We start from the raw sequence: 15,424 nt of genomic DNA on the forward strand, positions 1-15,424 counted from the left end.
GAAATTCCTCCTTCACAGCACTGTGGAAGTACCTACAATGCATGGACTGCAGAGGTTCAAGAAAACGGCTCATCACCACCTTCTCAAGGGCAATTAGGGATGGGCAATAAATACTGGTCTTGCCAACGATGCTCACATCCCAAGAATAAATAAAAAACGGAACCACATGAGAATGTTTTAGAACAGATGACCTAAAGCTCGGTCAAAGATGAGAGTTTTAGAGAGCGCTTAAAGGAGGATAGAGTTAGGGACAGAACTCCAGAGCTTGGGGCCTAGGCAGTTGAAGGCATGGCCACCAATGGTATAGCGATTAGAATTGGGAATGAGCAGGAGACCAGGATTAGAGGAGTGCAGACATCTCAGAGAGCTATAGGGTTGGAGGAAGCAAAAGAATCAGAGGCAACATGAGGAAAAATCTTTAAACACAGTGAGTTGTTGTGATCTGGAATGTGCTGCCTGAAAGGGTGGTGGAAGCAGATTCAATAGTAACTTTCAAAAGGGAATTGGGTAAATACCTGAAGGGGAAAAGCTTGCAGAGCTATGGGGAAAGAGCAGGGGAGTGATACTAATTGGATAAGTCCTACAAAGAGCTGGCACAGGCACAACAGGCCAAATGGCTTCTCTTTGTGCTGTATAATTCAACAATCTAAGTCTTTACCTATCCCTCTAACATTTAACTTATTTAGTTGTGCTAATACACATTTGCAATAACCAGTTCCCCACACTAGTCAGACAAACAACATTGCCTCTCTTTACTTACTTTCACAATAGGCAGTAACTGGACTCCATGTCTGGTTAGTGCTGCAAGTAATGACTGAATCTCCGTGCAGTTGATAACCTTTTTGGCACTGAATGGTGACATTCTGGTTTACATAGAAAACTGCGTCTGTAAGGATAGCACCTTCCGGAATGTTGGGCGGACTGGCACAATGTTTTGCTGTTTAAACAGAACATATTTAAGTCATTTCAAACCTTTATATCATGCCTCAATTATTGTAAAGGTAGCAGATAAGTAAAGGCTTTCAACTGCATGGTTTCCAGTCGACTGTGTACCATGTGAATTAGTGTTGACCCTGTCAAATTGATATAACCCCTAAAACCAGGGGCCATCAATATAAGATAGTCACTAATAAATCCAATGAGAAATTCTGGAGGAACTCCCTTACCCAGAGAGAGTGATCAGAATATGGAACTCGCCACCACATGGAGTGGCTGAGGTGAATAATGTGGATGTACTTAAGGGGAAGTTAGATAAGAACATGAGAGAGAAAGGAATAGAAGGATATGTTGACAGGGTGAGATGAATTAGGGTGGGAGGAGGTTCGTGTGGAGCATATTCACCAGCATAGACCTGTTGGGCCAAATGGCCTGTTTCTGTGCTGTACATTCTATGTAATAAAAATAGAGATTGAAGGAAAATTCGCTTTTTATGTCATGTCCACTATTCAAAGTCAATTCCTTCACAACGCTACGGAACAATTCCAGAGATGAAGAGCAAGAACCATGACAGGAATGAAATCAAATGAGAACAATGTTGATTTGGTATTTGATGCTGGTTTGCCAATGAATAATATATTAGTTTAGTTTAGTTTAGAGATACAGCACTGAAACAGAAGAAGGGTCACTGACCCGAAACGTTAACTCTGCTTCTCTTTCCACAGATGCTGCCAGACCTGCTGAGTGGTTCCAGCATTTCTTGTTTTTATTTCAGATTTCCAGCATCCGCAGTATTTTGCTTTTCCTTTTATCAGCAAGCCTTTTATTTGATGCCAAGGAATGCAGTCATATTTTCTGACTGAACTTATTGTGTGCTGTAACTGACAACACGTCTTTCTCTGAAGCAAAATACTGCAGATGCTAGAAATCCGAAATAAAAGCGGGAAATGCTGGAAATGCTCAGCAGGTCAGGCAGCATCTGCAGAATGAGAAACAGAGTTAACGTTTCAGGTCAATGACCTTTCGTCAGAACTGGAAGATGCTGGAGACGTTTTAAGCAGTTGTTCATCTCTAACATCTGCTAATTCTGATGAAAGGTCATCGACCTGAAACAGGGGCAATTTTAATCCAACTCGCTGGACGGGAATCCCATGGGATTGGGTGGAACACCGGTTTTACACTCTGCCTAATAACTCTCCATTGATCTGGAATTCTGGAATGCATTGCTTAAAAGGGTGCTGGAAGCAAATTCTAAAGTAGCTTTAAAAAGGGAATTGGATATATATTTGCAAATGAAAAATTTGCAGGGCCATGGGCCTAACTGTATGGCTGTATCAAAGAGGTAACACAGGCATGATGGGCCGAATGGCCTCCTTCTGTGCTGTATGATTCAATGATTTTCTGCAAGGAAACACTTGGCCTCAGCTTAGTAGGTCCTCATGATATTGTGATTGAGATTGTGAACACGTGAGGTGTTTTGTTTTTTAATAGTGTAGAATGAAAACGCAAAGTAGGATAGGATCATGCTCACCTTTACACACAGGTACAGGCTGGCTCCAGCTACCATTGGCCATACATTCAGCAGAAGATGCCCCTTCAACATCATAACCTTCATCACAATGGAATTCAACCGTTTGACCAACCTTGAGTGTGTTGTAGCGAGCTTGCCCATTAGATGGTGAAGGTAGTACATTACACAGCATTTCTGAGAAAGAACGAAAGGGTTTTTACAAAGAATGTAAAGCACAGTTACAGGCCACTCAGCCCAACATGTCTATGCTCCATACAAACCTCCTCCCACCTTACTTCATTTCACTCTGTCAGCATAACCTTCTATCCATTTTGGCCTCAGCTGTGGCTCAGTGGTAGCACTCTTACTTGTGAGTCATAAGGTTCTAAGTTCAAGACCCACTCCATTGGCTGGATTTTAATCTGGCGATGGGGGTCCTGGCAGCAGGCTGGAAGGCAGGAGAGAACCTACCTCGGCCCTCCGTCGGCTAATGGCAGGCAGCCAATTAACTGCCCACCATTGGAAATGCCATCCCTATAAGGGATGAACTCCCACCTCCAGAGGCAGGGAGGGCAGTGATCACTGCTGGGAGGCCCTGGATTGCCCCCAAAGGAGAGACCCTCCCCAACCCTGCTAGGATGCTGCCAGGCTTCACCTGGTGGCATCTCCCCGTGGCAGTGGGCCCCTCTGCCTTCAGCAAAATTGAGGTGGAAGCAAGTAGAGGTCATTAATTGGCCACTTAAGGGCCTCAATTGGCATGGGGCAGGAAGCACACCCACAACTTTCCATGCCCCGGACAAAATGGCAAAGGGCCTGGGCAACTTTGGGAACGGCACCCCTGCCATTTTGTTTGCCCCCCCCCCCACCTCCGTGCCCACTTCCAAGGGCAGAACAAAATTCTTTCGCAGGACTTGAGCACAAAAATCAAGGCTGACACTTCAGTGCAGTACTGAGGGCGTGCTGCACAGCTGAAGATGCCATCTTTTGGATGAGATATTAAAACCGTGGTCACGTTATCATCCAGAGATGTTAACTCTGTTTCTGTCTCCACAGATGCTGCTTGATCTACTGAGTATTTCCAGCATTTTCTGTTTCTACTTCAACTAAGGAGGCATTTGATAAAAATTAAGGATATTTGTCTAAGGTTTACTTTGGTATTGGCTTCTTTAAACCTGTCACAAGGGGTTGAAAAAAATCAATTTCAGTCCTAGAAATGATGGGGGCTTTTCCTGCACTGCTATATTTGGCAGGGGAGGCAGTGACGTAGTGGTACCTATTAACCCAGAGACCCAGGGTATTCCTCTGGGGACATGGGTTAGAATCCCACCATAGCAGAAGGCAAAATTTGAATTCAATTAGTAAAACAAAAATCTGGAATTAAAAGCTAGTCTAATGGTGACCATGAAACCATTGTTGATTGTCGCAAAAACACATCTGGTTCACTAATGTTCTTTAGGGAAGGAAATCTGTTGTCCTTACCTGGTCTGGCCTACCTGTGACTCCAAACCCACAGCAATGTGGTTGACTCTGAAAATATCCTTTAAAATGGCCTAGCAAGCCACTCAGTTGAACCTTACTGCTAAAAAGTCAATAAGGAATGAAACTGGATGGATCACCCAGGACCTAGGCACCGGAAACGACAACTGCAAAACCCCACCCTGTTGACCCTGCAAAGTCCTCCTTACTAACATCTGGGGGCTTGTGCCAAAACTGGGAGAGCTGTCCCACAGACTAGTCAAGGAACAGCCTAACATAGTCATTCTCCCCAAACCATACCTTACAGACAATGTCCCAGACACGACCATCATCATCCCTGGGTACATCTTCTCCCACCGACAGGACAGACCCAGAAGAGGTGGCAGCACAGTGGTATTCAGGCGGGAGTCTGTTGCCCTGGGAGTCCTCAACATCGACTGCGGACCCCATGAAGTCTCATGGCATCAGGTCAAACATGGGTAAGGAAATCTCCTGCTGTTTACCACCTCCCGACCTCCCTCAGCAGATGAATCAGTACTCCTTCATGTTGAACATCACTGGGAGGAAGCACTGAGTGTGGCAAGGGCACAGAATGTACTCTGGGTGGGGGACTTCAATGTCCATCATCAAGAGTGGCTCGGTAGCACCACTACTGACCGAGTCCTAAAGGACATAGCTGCTAGACTGGGCCTACGGCAGGAGGTGAGGGAACCAACAAGAGGGAAAAAATACTTGATCTCATCCTCACCAATCTGCCTGCCGCAGATGCATCTGTCCATGACAGTATTGGTAGGAATGACCACCACACAGTCCTTGTGGAAATCCTCCATCGTGTTGTGTGGCACTATCACTGTGCTAAATGGTATAGATTTCAAACAAATCTAGCAATGCAAAACTGGGCATCCATAAGGTGCTGTGGACCATCAGCAGAAGTAGAATTGTACTCAACCACAAACTGTAACCTCATGGCCCGGCATATCCCCCACTCTACCTTTATCATCAAGCCGGGGGATCAACCCTGGTTCAATGAAGAGTGCAGGAGGGTATGCCAGGAGCAGCACTAGGTATACCTCAAAATGAGGTGTTAACCTGGTGAAGCTACAACCCAGGACTACTTGCGTGCCAAACAGCATGCAACAGACAGAGCTAAATGATCCCATAACCAACGGATCAGATCTAAGCTCTGCAGTCCTGCCACATCCAGCCGTGAATGGTGGTGGACGATTAAACAACTAATTGGAGGAGGTGGATCCACAAATAACCCCATCCTCAATGATGGGGGAGCCCAGCACATCAGTGCAAAAGATAAGAATGAAACATTTGCATCAATCTTCAGCCAGAAGTGCCGAGTTGATGATCCACCTCAGCCTCCTCCTGAAGTCCCCAGCACCACAAATGCCAGTCTTCAGCCAATTCGAGTCACTCCGCGTAATATCAAGAAACGACTGAAGACACTGGATACTGCAAAGGCTACGGGCCCTGACAACATTCTGGCAATAGTTCTGAAGACCTGTGCCCCAGAACTTGCTGCCCCCCCTACCCAAGCTGTTCCAGTACAGCTACAACACTGGCATTTATCCGGCCGTTTGGAAAATTGCCCAGGTATGTTCTGTACACAAAAAGCAGGACAAATCCAACATGGCCAATTACCGCCCCATCAGTTTACTCCTGATCATCAGTAAAGTGCTGGAAGGTGTCATTGACAGTGTTACCAAGCAGCATCTGCTTAGCAATAACCTGCTCAGTGACACTTAGTTTGGGTTCCGACAGGGCCACTCAGCTCCTAACCTCATTACAGCCTTGGTTCAAACATGGACAAAAATCTGAACTCAAGAGGTGAGATAAGAATGACTGCCCTTGACATCAAGGCAGCATTTGACCGAGTATGGCATCAAGGAGCCCTAACAAAACTGGAGTCAATGGGAATTGGGGGAAAATTCTCTGCTGGTTGGAATCGTACCTAGCGCAAAGGAAGATGGTTGTGGTTGTTTGAGGTCACTTATTTCAGCTCCAGGACATCACTGCAGGAGTTCCTCAGGGTTGTGTCCTGGGCCCAACCATCTTCAGCTGCTTCATCAATGACTTTCCTTCAAGCATAAGGTCAGAAGTGAGGATTGTTCGCTGATGATTGCACAATGTTCAGCATCATTTGTGACTCCTCAGATACTGAAGCAGTCCGTATAGAAATGCAGCACGACCTGGACAATATCCAGGTTTGGGCTGATAAGTGGCAAGTAACATTTGTGCCACACAAGCGCCAGGCAATGACCATCTCCAACAAGAGAGAATCTAACCATCTCCCCTCGACATTCAACGACATTATGATCACTGAATTCCCCACTATCAACATCCTGGGCGTTACCATTGATCAGAAACTGAACTGGAGTAGCCATATAAATACCGTGGCTACAAGAGGTAACTCACCTCCTGACTCCCCAAAGCCTGTCCACCATCTACAAGGCACATGTCAGGAGTGTGATGGAATACTCTCCACTTGCCTGGATGGGTGCAGCTCCAGCAACACTCAAGAAGCTCAACACCATCCAGGACAAAGCACCCCGCTTGATTGGCATGCCCATCCACAAACATTCACTTACTCCTTCACCGACACCAATGGCAGCAGTGTGTACCATTTACAAGATGCACGACAGCAACTCACCAAGGCCCCTTAGGCAGCACCTTCCAAACCTGCGACCTCTACCACCTGGAAGGACAAGGGCAGCAGATGCATGGGAACACCACCACCTGCAAATTCCCCTCCCAGCCACACACCATCCTGACCTGGAACTATATCGCTGTTCCTTCACTGTCGCTGGGTCAAAATCCTGGAACTCCCTTTCTAACAGCACTGTGGGTGTACCTACCTCACATGGACTGCATCGGTTCAAGAAGGCAGCTCACCACCACCTTCTCAAGGGCAATTAGGAATGGGCAATAAATGCTGGCCTAGCCAGCAATGCCCACATCCCATGAAACGAATAATAAAAAAAAGTTTCCATTTACAAGCTTAAATGGAGATTCCCCACACAAAACCTTCCCCAGTTACAGTGACAGTGCAGAAGAAACTCCCAGGAAATTTAATGCCCCAGCCCATGTCCCAGTTTACCTCAATACAATGTTCTAATGATTATTCCGTTGATCGCTTGTGAGTCTGTTTGAGTGGGAGCTCAAGCCACTCAATCCAAATTGTTAAGGTCAAGTGATGAGGGGCCAAAGGGCTTCCCTCTTTACCCTCTCCTTGTTTGACCACAACAGGCTTAATACTTTCTTAAAGAGGGTGTACTGGCCAATTTTACTGGCCAATATTTGACTACTTGCTATGTTCATAATAAGAACCAGTCGGACAGGTTTTCTTGCGTTTAACATAGAAAGAGCTTAATTTTATTGTACCTAATCCAAACTAATGAAAATAATAAACTATGCGCCAACTTTTACTCACACACACTAGAGGTTTACACACACACAAATTGGTTACAGAGTAGGGAAAGGTAGATTGTTGGAGTCAGTGTTCATCGAAAAAAGGGATATACAGTCTGTGGGGTTTGGTGATTTGGCTAGTTTCGAGCTAAATTTGGTAGTCCCGAGATTTTTAGTTTGAAGACGTAGATGACTGGTTTGGTGGGTCTCTTGGTGACAACGATGCGGATGATTTCCTCCAACGGGGTTTCTGATTGTAGCTGGAGTATTCAAAAGTGGTCAGTCAACAGGCACAATTTGAAAGTTTTCAAGCTGGAATGGGGAGAGAAAGAGAGAGAGAGAGAGAGAGGGAGGGACCCCCCACTTGGGTCTGTTTTTTTCAGAGTCCAGAAGCTGCTTCTTGCTGCTGTAGAGAAACACAAGCTTAAAACCACAGATGGGAGGGGCTTGTCACATGACTGTCACTCAGTAATTCAAGCATAGGATTTAACAGTATTTCTTCTTGCTAAACAAAAAAGAACAAGCAGTTCCCTTAAACTTCCTGGATCTTCGTTCTTGTTGGGGAATGAGCAGACATTTTGTCTCCCTCCTCACAGGCCTTGCAATGTAGGATACGGTGTTGTAAACTAGGTGGCCATCCTAAGCTGTCAGCAAAGTCATCCATCATCTGTTCTCTCTTAAATTTCTTCAAAAAATATTAATTCAAATCGCCAGTCAGCGAATTAAAGAAAATTATCATTCAACAAAGCAAGTTGGCATGACAAAATATAAATATGCTGTGCATATGATTGGCAGATTTTCTGATTTTACCTGATGGATATTTAAACAACTGTTTGGACCTTGATTACTTTTCCTTAGAATAATCATTAGTCTGTGCTATTCACATTAGTGAATTTAATCTGGAGCCTGTTACTATCAGGTGAGGAGGGGTTGACCACAACAGGTTTAATTCTTTCCTAAAGTGGATGTACTGGCCAATTCAGTAGGTGTTTGATTACTTACTTGCTATATTCAAAACAAGAACCAATCGGACAGGTTTTCTTGAGTTTAATAAAGAAAGAGATTAACTTTATTGTACTTAAATCAAACTACTTAAAATAATAAACTGCATGCCAACCTTCACACACACACACACTTGAGGTTCACACACACGCAAATATGTTACAGAGTGGGAAAGGGTACATTGGTCAAGTTAGAGTCCAAAGAAGAAAAGGGTATACATTCTGTGGGGATTGGTGATTCAGTTGGCTTCTAGCTGAATTCAGTGGTCCTGAGGCCTTTAGTTTGAAGAGGTAGATGACTAATTTGGTGGGTCTTTTGGAGACATGATTTCCTTCAAAGGTTGTAGCTGGAATATGCAAATATGGTCAGTCAGCAGGCAGAGTTCACAACTTACACACTGGAATGGAGAGAGAGAGAGAGAGAGGAACCCCCCACTTGGGTCTGTACGCGTCAGAGTCCAGATGCTTCTCCTTGCTGCTGCAGAGAAACACCAGCTTAAAACCACAGAGGAGGTGCTTGTCACATGACAGTCACCCAGTGATTCAAGCATGATAGTTAGCAGTGCATTTTTTCTTGCTAAAAAGAACAGGCAGTTCCCTTAAACTTCCTGGGTCTTGGTTCTTGCTGGGATGAGCAGCCATTTTGTCTTCATCTCACAGGCCTTGCAATGTAGGATACAGTGTTGCAAATTAGGTGACCATCTTAAGCTGCTAGCAAAGTCATCTTTCATCTGTTCCTTAATTATTTTCTTTAAAAAATATAAAGTTAGGTCTCCAGCCAGTGGATTAAAGAAATTTATCATTCAACAAAGCACGTTGGCGTGACAAGCCTTACAAAAGTAAGGACATCTAATAAAATCTCTAAGCAGTAATAGATAAAACACTTAACATGGTTCCGTATCAGGCGCCATATTTACTCAGAGTGACATTAAGAAATCTTTTACAGGCCCTTTTTTAAATATATAGGAATCAGATATCATTATAATTACTTTATAATTACATTGTTATTTCATCCTTCCAGTTTTTAAAAATAGGGGGCACACGTTAAGTTAGAACAGTTCCAGTCTATATTTTTCTTTAGAGTCAGGAATAGTGATGTGATAGTGAACTTACTGCGCTTGTCCCCATTAAACAGATTTGGAAATTTAAGCAGAGTAACCCATAAGCATTAAAACACATCAATCCAAAATATCAACTCTATGTCCTGGAAGTTATTCCATCAAATTTCTTATACCTTGTTCAAAAGTTAAAAATGTATAATTTCTAAACCTAACAGTGTCACATGCTACTTCTTTAGTTTTTCCAAACACCTTCAGCAAGAGTAAATTCAAGTTAAACAGAAAAAAAAAGTCAAATATCAGCCTCAAGTGCAGTCAGGAAGTTGCATAGGGGAAATAGGGGAAGCAACAAGCCATAAAATGTCTGAGGCAAAAAGAAAGAAGAAGGAAGATAATTGAGGGTGGAGTGAGCTTACATGGCATTTTGCATTGTAAAAGCTCAAAGCTACTCATCACATTGCTGGGGGGAAGTTTTCCAGATATTGCATACCTCAACCTAGATTTTGCAATATAAAATGCCAATGAAATTGCGACACACTATGATTGGGATGCTTCCTTGGAAGCACTCAGCCTCATGGTTACTTAGCAATTCTTAGTGGTGCGCTCAAATTTGCTATCCCAACTCCACCTTGCCAAAATTGATCTGCTCTGTCTGTGGGGTATGGATGCCAGAGCACCCCTCCTGCATCCCTCTATTGGCCAGCTTCTTCCTCCATCCAATGTCTCAGATAGGACATTTCCCATGGGGAAACCCTTTGGTAGCATATATCATGGGACTGGAGCAAAAATAATGAAATAAGTTGGCACAAAAGCTCATAAGGACCTCATTTGACAGTGAAAAATACCGCAATCATGAAATGGCTGAAAAACACTTACCTCAACTTTATTAACACTTCAAATGAAGTTCCATATACTTACCAGTGCCATGCCGTGGTGGTGGTGGTTTTCCCAAGGGCAGGTCCTCTGCTCTTTTTTCTCCAGCCATGAAAGATGAGCACGACGAGGGAAGAGGGTATATGAGGAGGTTCCGTACTTACCATTACCAGTATATATACCCGGGAGTAGTGGGGACGGTCAGTTTACATAGCCCCATTTAAGAATGGATATCGTGCACACCAGAAACTTGGGAAATGGTGTGCCAGATTTCCTTACCCCCAAAATTAATATTTAAATGAACTCCAGTTTATTTTAAGCTTGTGTTTCCTGTACACATGTGTGCAACGCACAAAATGGACCCTGATCAGAAAAATCATCTTTAGCTGCTAGCAAAAAAGGCATTCAGTACTATAAAGGGTTAATCTGCGTCATTTCATTCCTACTGTGACTGGTTTACTTTGAACGTTCTCTCTTTATCTAAATCTGATTGCACGTTAGCAAATCAATACTTGACCATGTTCCACTGACTCTCAACATTAAGTTGGGTGAAGTGGACGTGACTGGAAAATATAAGCTGCCAAGTTTCTTTTTGAATGAAATATGTGTTTTGTTTCACTTTACATGAGTTCATCAACCTTGGCAAGCTGCCATATATAAAATAGAGTGTCACTGCATTACATATTAGGCAATCTAGCTGAAGGGTACGTAAGAAAGAGTTGTAGAACGTGTGTGCACTAGTTACCCTCACAGCGAGGAAGAGGCTGACTCCATGTTCTATTTGCGAGGCATGTGATGTTCTGAGGTCCTACAAGGTGGTAACCAAGGTTACAAACAAAGGTGATGTTACTCATGTATGAATCTTCAGTTCCAATGAAAACTGCATTATCCACCAATGAGTGCGGCTCACATATGATTCCTAAAATGAAACAAAACAAAATCCTGCTATTAGCAGGTCACATATATAAAGAGAGGAAGATTTCACTAATATAGTGCTATCATGTCCCAAAATGCTTTACAGCCAATGAAGTACTTTTGAAGTGCAGTCACTGTTGTAATGTAGGAAACATCAATTTGCACACAGCAAGCTCCCAGCATTTCACACTGCTACTAGGTAGTAGCAACATGTGTGGTGTTCACCACGAACAGGATGCTGCCGTCAAGCCAAAAAGACATCCTGCCTATCACACAAATGAGTAATGTGATTTATGAATTTCCATGCCAGTGTGATGCTAGGTATATAGGCTGTACGGTGGATCGTATCCAACAACATGTCCCTTCCGCTTTTTGCAACGGGTAAGGTACAGGCTGTACCCAACCAGCCCGTGCTTGCAAAACTCAAAACACAGTGTCCAACATTAGATGTTATTCTGTGATTAGACAACATTTGCTAAATAATCCGTACTGTGCTAAGAATTATGCTACAACCAATTTAAGATTGTCGGTAGGGCTCGCAGTGTGGTGCATTTGCGCATACTGGAAGCTACATATATTAATACAAAGGGCCCTGTTCTTTGCAGACAGAAAGAACATGTACACACATTGCGCCTGTTTCAGCTGAACAAAATAAGTGACAGCCATTCTCTGGTTCATTTCTCAGGGCAATGCCTTGACCAGAGTCAAGCTGCCGGTTTAAATTTCAAACAAAGCTTGATGTTAACTTTCAGTCATCGTAAACTGATGTATTCTCCGTGGCAACGCCGCTACCAATCGGAGTTCAACCAATTAGCACTCTCCTCTCGTATAAGTCGTTGTTTTCCCTTACATTAGTTATTCTTGCATATTGTTTTGATGAGTACAAGACGAAAAGCTTCAATGACATGTCTCTATTTTCAGCAATTCTAAAATAGCAATGAGATAAATGACCAGACAATCTGATTTTTAGCGATGCTGGTTGAGGGATAAATATCTGGCAGAATATTGAGTAGAACTCTCCTGTTCTTCTTTGATCTTTGAAGTCAATTGAGAGAGCAGACAGGGCCTCGGTTTAACATCTCATCCAAAAGACTGCACCTCTGACAGTGCAGCTCTGCTTCAGCACTGCACTGAGTGTCAGCCTAGATTTTGTGCTTAAGTCCATGGAGTGGGTATTGAACCCACAACTTTCTGACTCAGAGGCCACTGAGCCATAGTTAACATGACTACACAGGTAACCGATTTTAATATGTTGAAGATTCATTTAAATTTAAAAAATTAAGTTTATCTGTCCTCTGTATAATATTTTTGTGACTGACTGTACACTCAAGCTTTCTGTTCAGTTTATAATCACACCATGACAGCTGGGAATTTAAATTCAATTAATCAAATAAATCTGGAATAAAAATGCTAGCATCAGTAATGGTGACCATATAACTACCAGATTGTCGTAAAACCCATCTGCTTCACCAATGTCCTTAAGGGAAGGATATCTACCAACCTTACCTGGTCTGGCCTACATGTGACTCCAGACCCACTGCAATGTGGTTGACTCTTAACTGCCCTCTGAAATGGCCTCGCAAGCTACTCAGTTGTCAAAAAAGCAGCTCACCAGCACCTTATCAAGGGCAATTAAGGATGAGCAATAATTGCCAGCCTTGCTCGTGATGCCCACATTCTGCAAATGAATTAAAAAAAACACTAAGTGAAGCATTTTCTTCGCATCCTGGCCAGCATTCCTCCCTTCATCAGCACCAGCAAAAAACAAATGAACTGGCTAGTTATCTCATTGCTGTGTTCTGGAATTCCCTCCCTAAGCCTCTTCATCTCTCGCTGTCTTTCTTCTCTTCTTTGACGCTCCTTCAAACCTACCTCTTTGACCAAGCTTTTGGTCACCTGCCTTAATATCTCCTTACGTGGCTTGGTGTCAGATTTTGTCTGATAATATGCTTTGGGATATTTCACTATGTTTGAGCTTTATATAAATGCAAGTTGTTGTTGTTGAAAAGCAATGCCTTCTGAATCCACTCCCATTACGTGGATGACTAATGTCAGCACATCTGGACTCCCCAGGATCAGCTTCTAGTCTGAACGTTGCACCGTTTCCAACCTGCCATTTTGAGATTGGGCAAAATATTGATCTCAAAGGAAGAATTTTTTTTTACGGGAATGCTGGAGTTCCTTACTAATGTCGATGGATTCGATTTAATACAAGCTCATTCAATGGGTGACTACTGTAAAAACCTGCACTATGCTGGAAAGGTAATGTGATGTGAAATTTCTGGTAAGGCTTCCTTAGGTTGAAGATGTTCTACTTCTATTCCATTCAGGATTAGCGCCAACCATAATTCTCCAGGTCCGACTGCTGGCTAATTCTAGAGACAAAACAAGGCAACTGCTAATATCACTGCTCAGTGTTCCCAAAACCTCGATGTCAGGCATCTTTTACAAACATTGGAAGTTGCAGATTGATTCCTGGGATGAAAGTGTTGGCCTATGAGGAGAGATTGAGTAGAATGTGCCTATATTCTCTGGAGTTTAGAAGAATGAGAGGTGATCTCATTGAAATCTTTAACATTCTTCTCGGGCTTGACAGGATAGATGTTGAGAGAATGTGTCCCCTGGCTGGAGAATCTAGAACACAGGGTCACAGTCTCAGAATGAGGGGTTGACCATTTAGGACTGAGATGAGGTGAAATTTCTTCACTCAAAGAGTTATGAATCTTTGGAATTCTCTACCCCAGAGAGCTGAGGATGCTCAGTCATTGACTGAGATTGATAGATTTTTGGGCACTGAGGGAATCAAGGAATATGGGGGATACAGCAGGAAAGTGGGGTTGAGCTAGAAGATCAGCCATGATCTTATTGAATGGCGGAGCAGGCTCGAGGGGCCGTATGGCCTACAGCAGCTCCTTGCATGTTCTTACACGGACTTTGAATGTTTCAGCTGCTGTGACACTGTAAGAGCATCAATGAGAGTTTTTAGCAACAACAGGCGTACGAGAGCACAGCCAGATCTACCAAGCTCATTTAACTTACATTACTTTGTGAGTCAGCTGTGGCTCAGTGAGTAGCACTCTTGTCTCTCAGCCAGAAAGTCATGGGTCCAAGTTCCAGGTGCTTAAGCACATAACCCAGACTGGCACATCCAGTGCAGTACTGAGGGAGGACTGCAATGTGGAGGTGTGGTCTTTCAGATGAGACGTTAAACCGAGGCCCAATCTGTTCTCTCAGGGGGATGTGAAAGATCCCTTGGCACTGTTTTGAAGAGCAGCTGTCCAGGCCAATAGTACCCAAAGAAAATGTTAAAAACACATCTATTTTTTAATGCCCCAATGATTTTCCTCCCACCTGTTGCTTGCAGCCGTGCCCAGGAGTTTAATCTTAAGTTCCTGGAAAATTGGTAACCTTGGAGATGATGGTAGTGAATGTCAGCAGGAAGATAGTGAGGAATATAAAATGGCAATGAATTAAAGTGAACCGCTCTCTCAGTTGAAAAATCTGGACTTAAGTGTCTCCCATTCTGCTTTACTTCCTGAATGTCAGCATATGCTGTGATTTCAGCACAACTCTTTGGTTATCTATAACTAACATGATAAGTATTTGCTATAAATTTTCTTTTGAAAGGAATTTTATAGCTGCTGGGATTGCAGAGAGGCCTCTGGGAATGAAATGTCTTTTTCTGTTGCTGTGTCACCCGTTCCGAATTGTGAAAATATCTCATAGCCGATAAAATGTTATAGGAGGGATAAATATATTTCAATGGGTTGTTTTTAGTTCCTAAAATGAAGTGTTAAATCTTTACATTTGCGACTGTCAACAATTTGTTTTAAAAACATCATAAAACAATCTCTATTGCAACAAAAACAAGAAATGCTGGAGTCACTCAGCAGGTCTGGCAGCATCTGTGGAAAGAGAAGCAGAGTTAACGTTTCGGGTCACTGACCCGAAACGTTAACTCTGCTTCTCTTTCCACAGATGCTGCCAGACCTGCTGAGTGACTCCAGCATTTCTTGTTTTTGTTTCATATTTCCAGCATCCGCAGTATTTTGCTTTTAATCTCTATTGCAAAGTGAGTTACTATACATAATGCATAATATATGCATTATAACCCTTAAATAAATAGTTAAAACTGATCGATTCATATTAGTTGTCCAACCTTCACTGGCTGGAAATGACGAGTTGGTCACTTTAATTTGCCAATTGAACACTGCAGTGAATTGCAAATATATATGGAT

The 15,424-nt window shown here is 43.1% G+C and overlaps 1 protein-coding gene across 3 annotated transcripts in view; it reads right to left on the reverse strand.

Annotated features, from left to right (window-relative positions):
- Window positions 1-15,424, reverse strand: part of svep1 (sushi, von Willebrand factor type A, EGF and pentraxin domain containing 1) — a 292,595-nt gene that overhangs the window by 33,087 nt on the left and 244,084 nt on the right. For 2 of the 3 annotated variants that reach the window (XM_068030634.1, XM_068030633.1), the window contains 3 exons: window positions 11,017-11,190; window positions 2,468-2,641; window positions 761-937 (listed from right to left, as the gene is read on the reverse strand). In XM_068030634.1, coding sequence (XP_067886735.1) covers window positions 761-937; window positions 2,468-2,641; window positions 11,017-11,190 — 525 coding nt within the window. The remainder of the gene's footprint in view (window positions 1-760; window positions 938-2,467; window positions 2,642-11,016; window positions 11,191-15,424) is intronic. The other variant, XM_068030635.1, reaches the window with a different exon arrangement.

This window comes from Heterodontus francisci, chromosome 4 (assembly GCF_036365525.1).
Source record: "Heterodontus francisci isolate sHetFra1 chromosome 4, sHetFra1.hap1, whole genome shotgun sequence".
Classification (NCBI taxonomy): Eukaryota; Metazoa; Chordata; class Chondrichthyes; order Heterodontiformes; family Heterodontidae; genus Heterodontus; species Heterodontus francisci.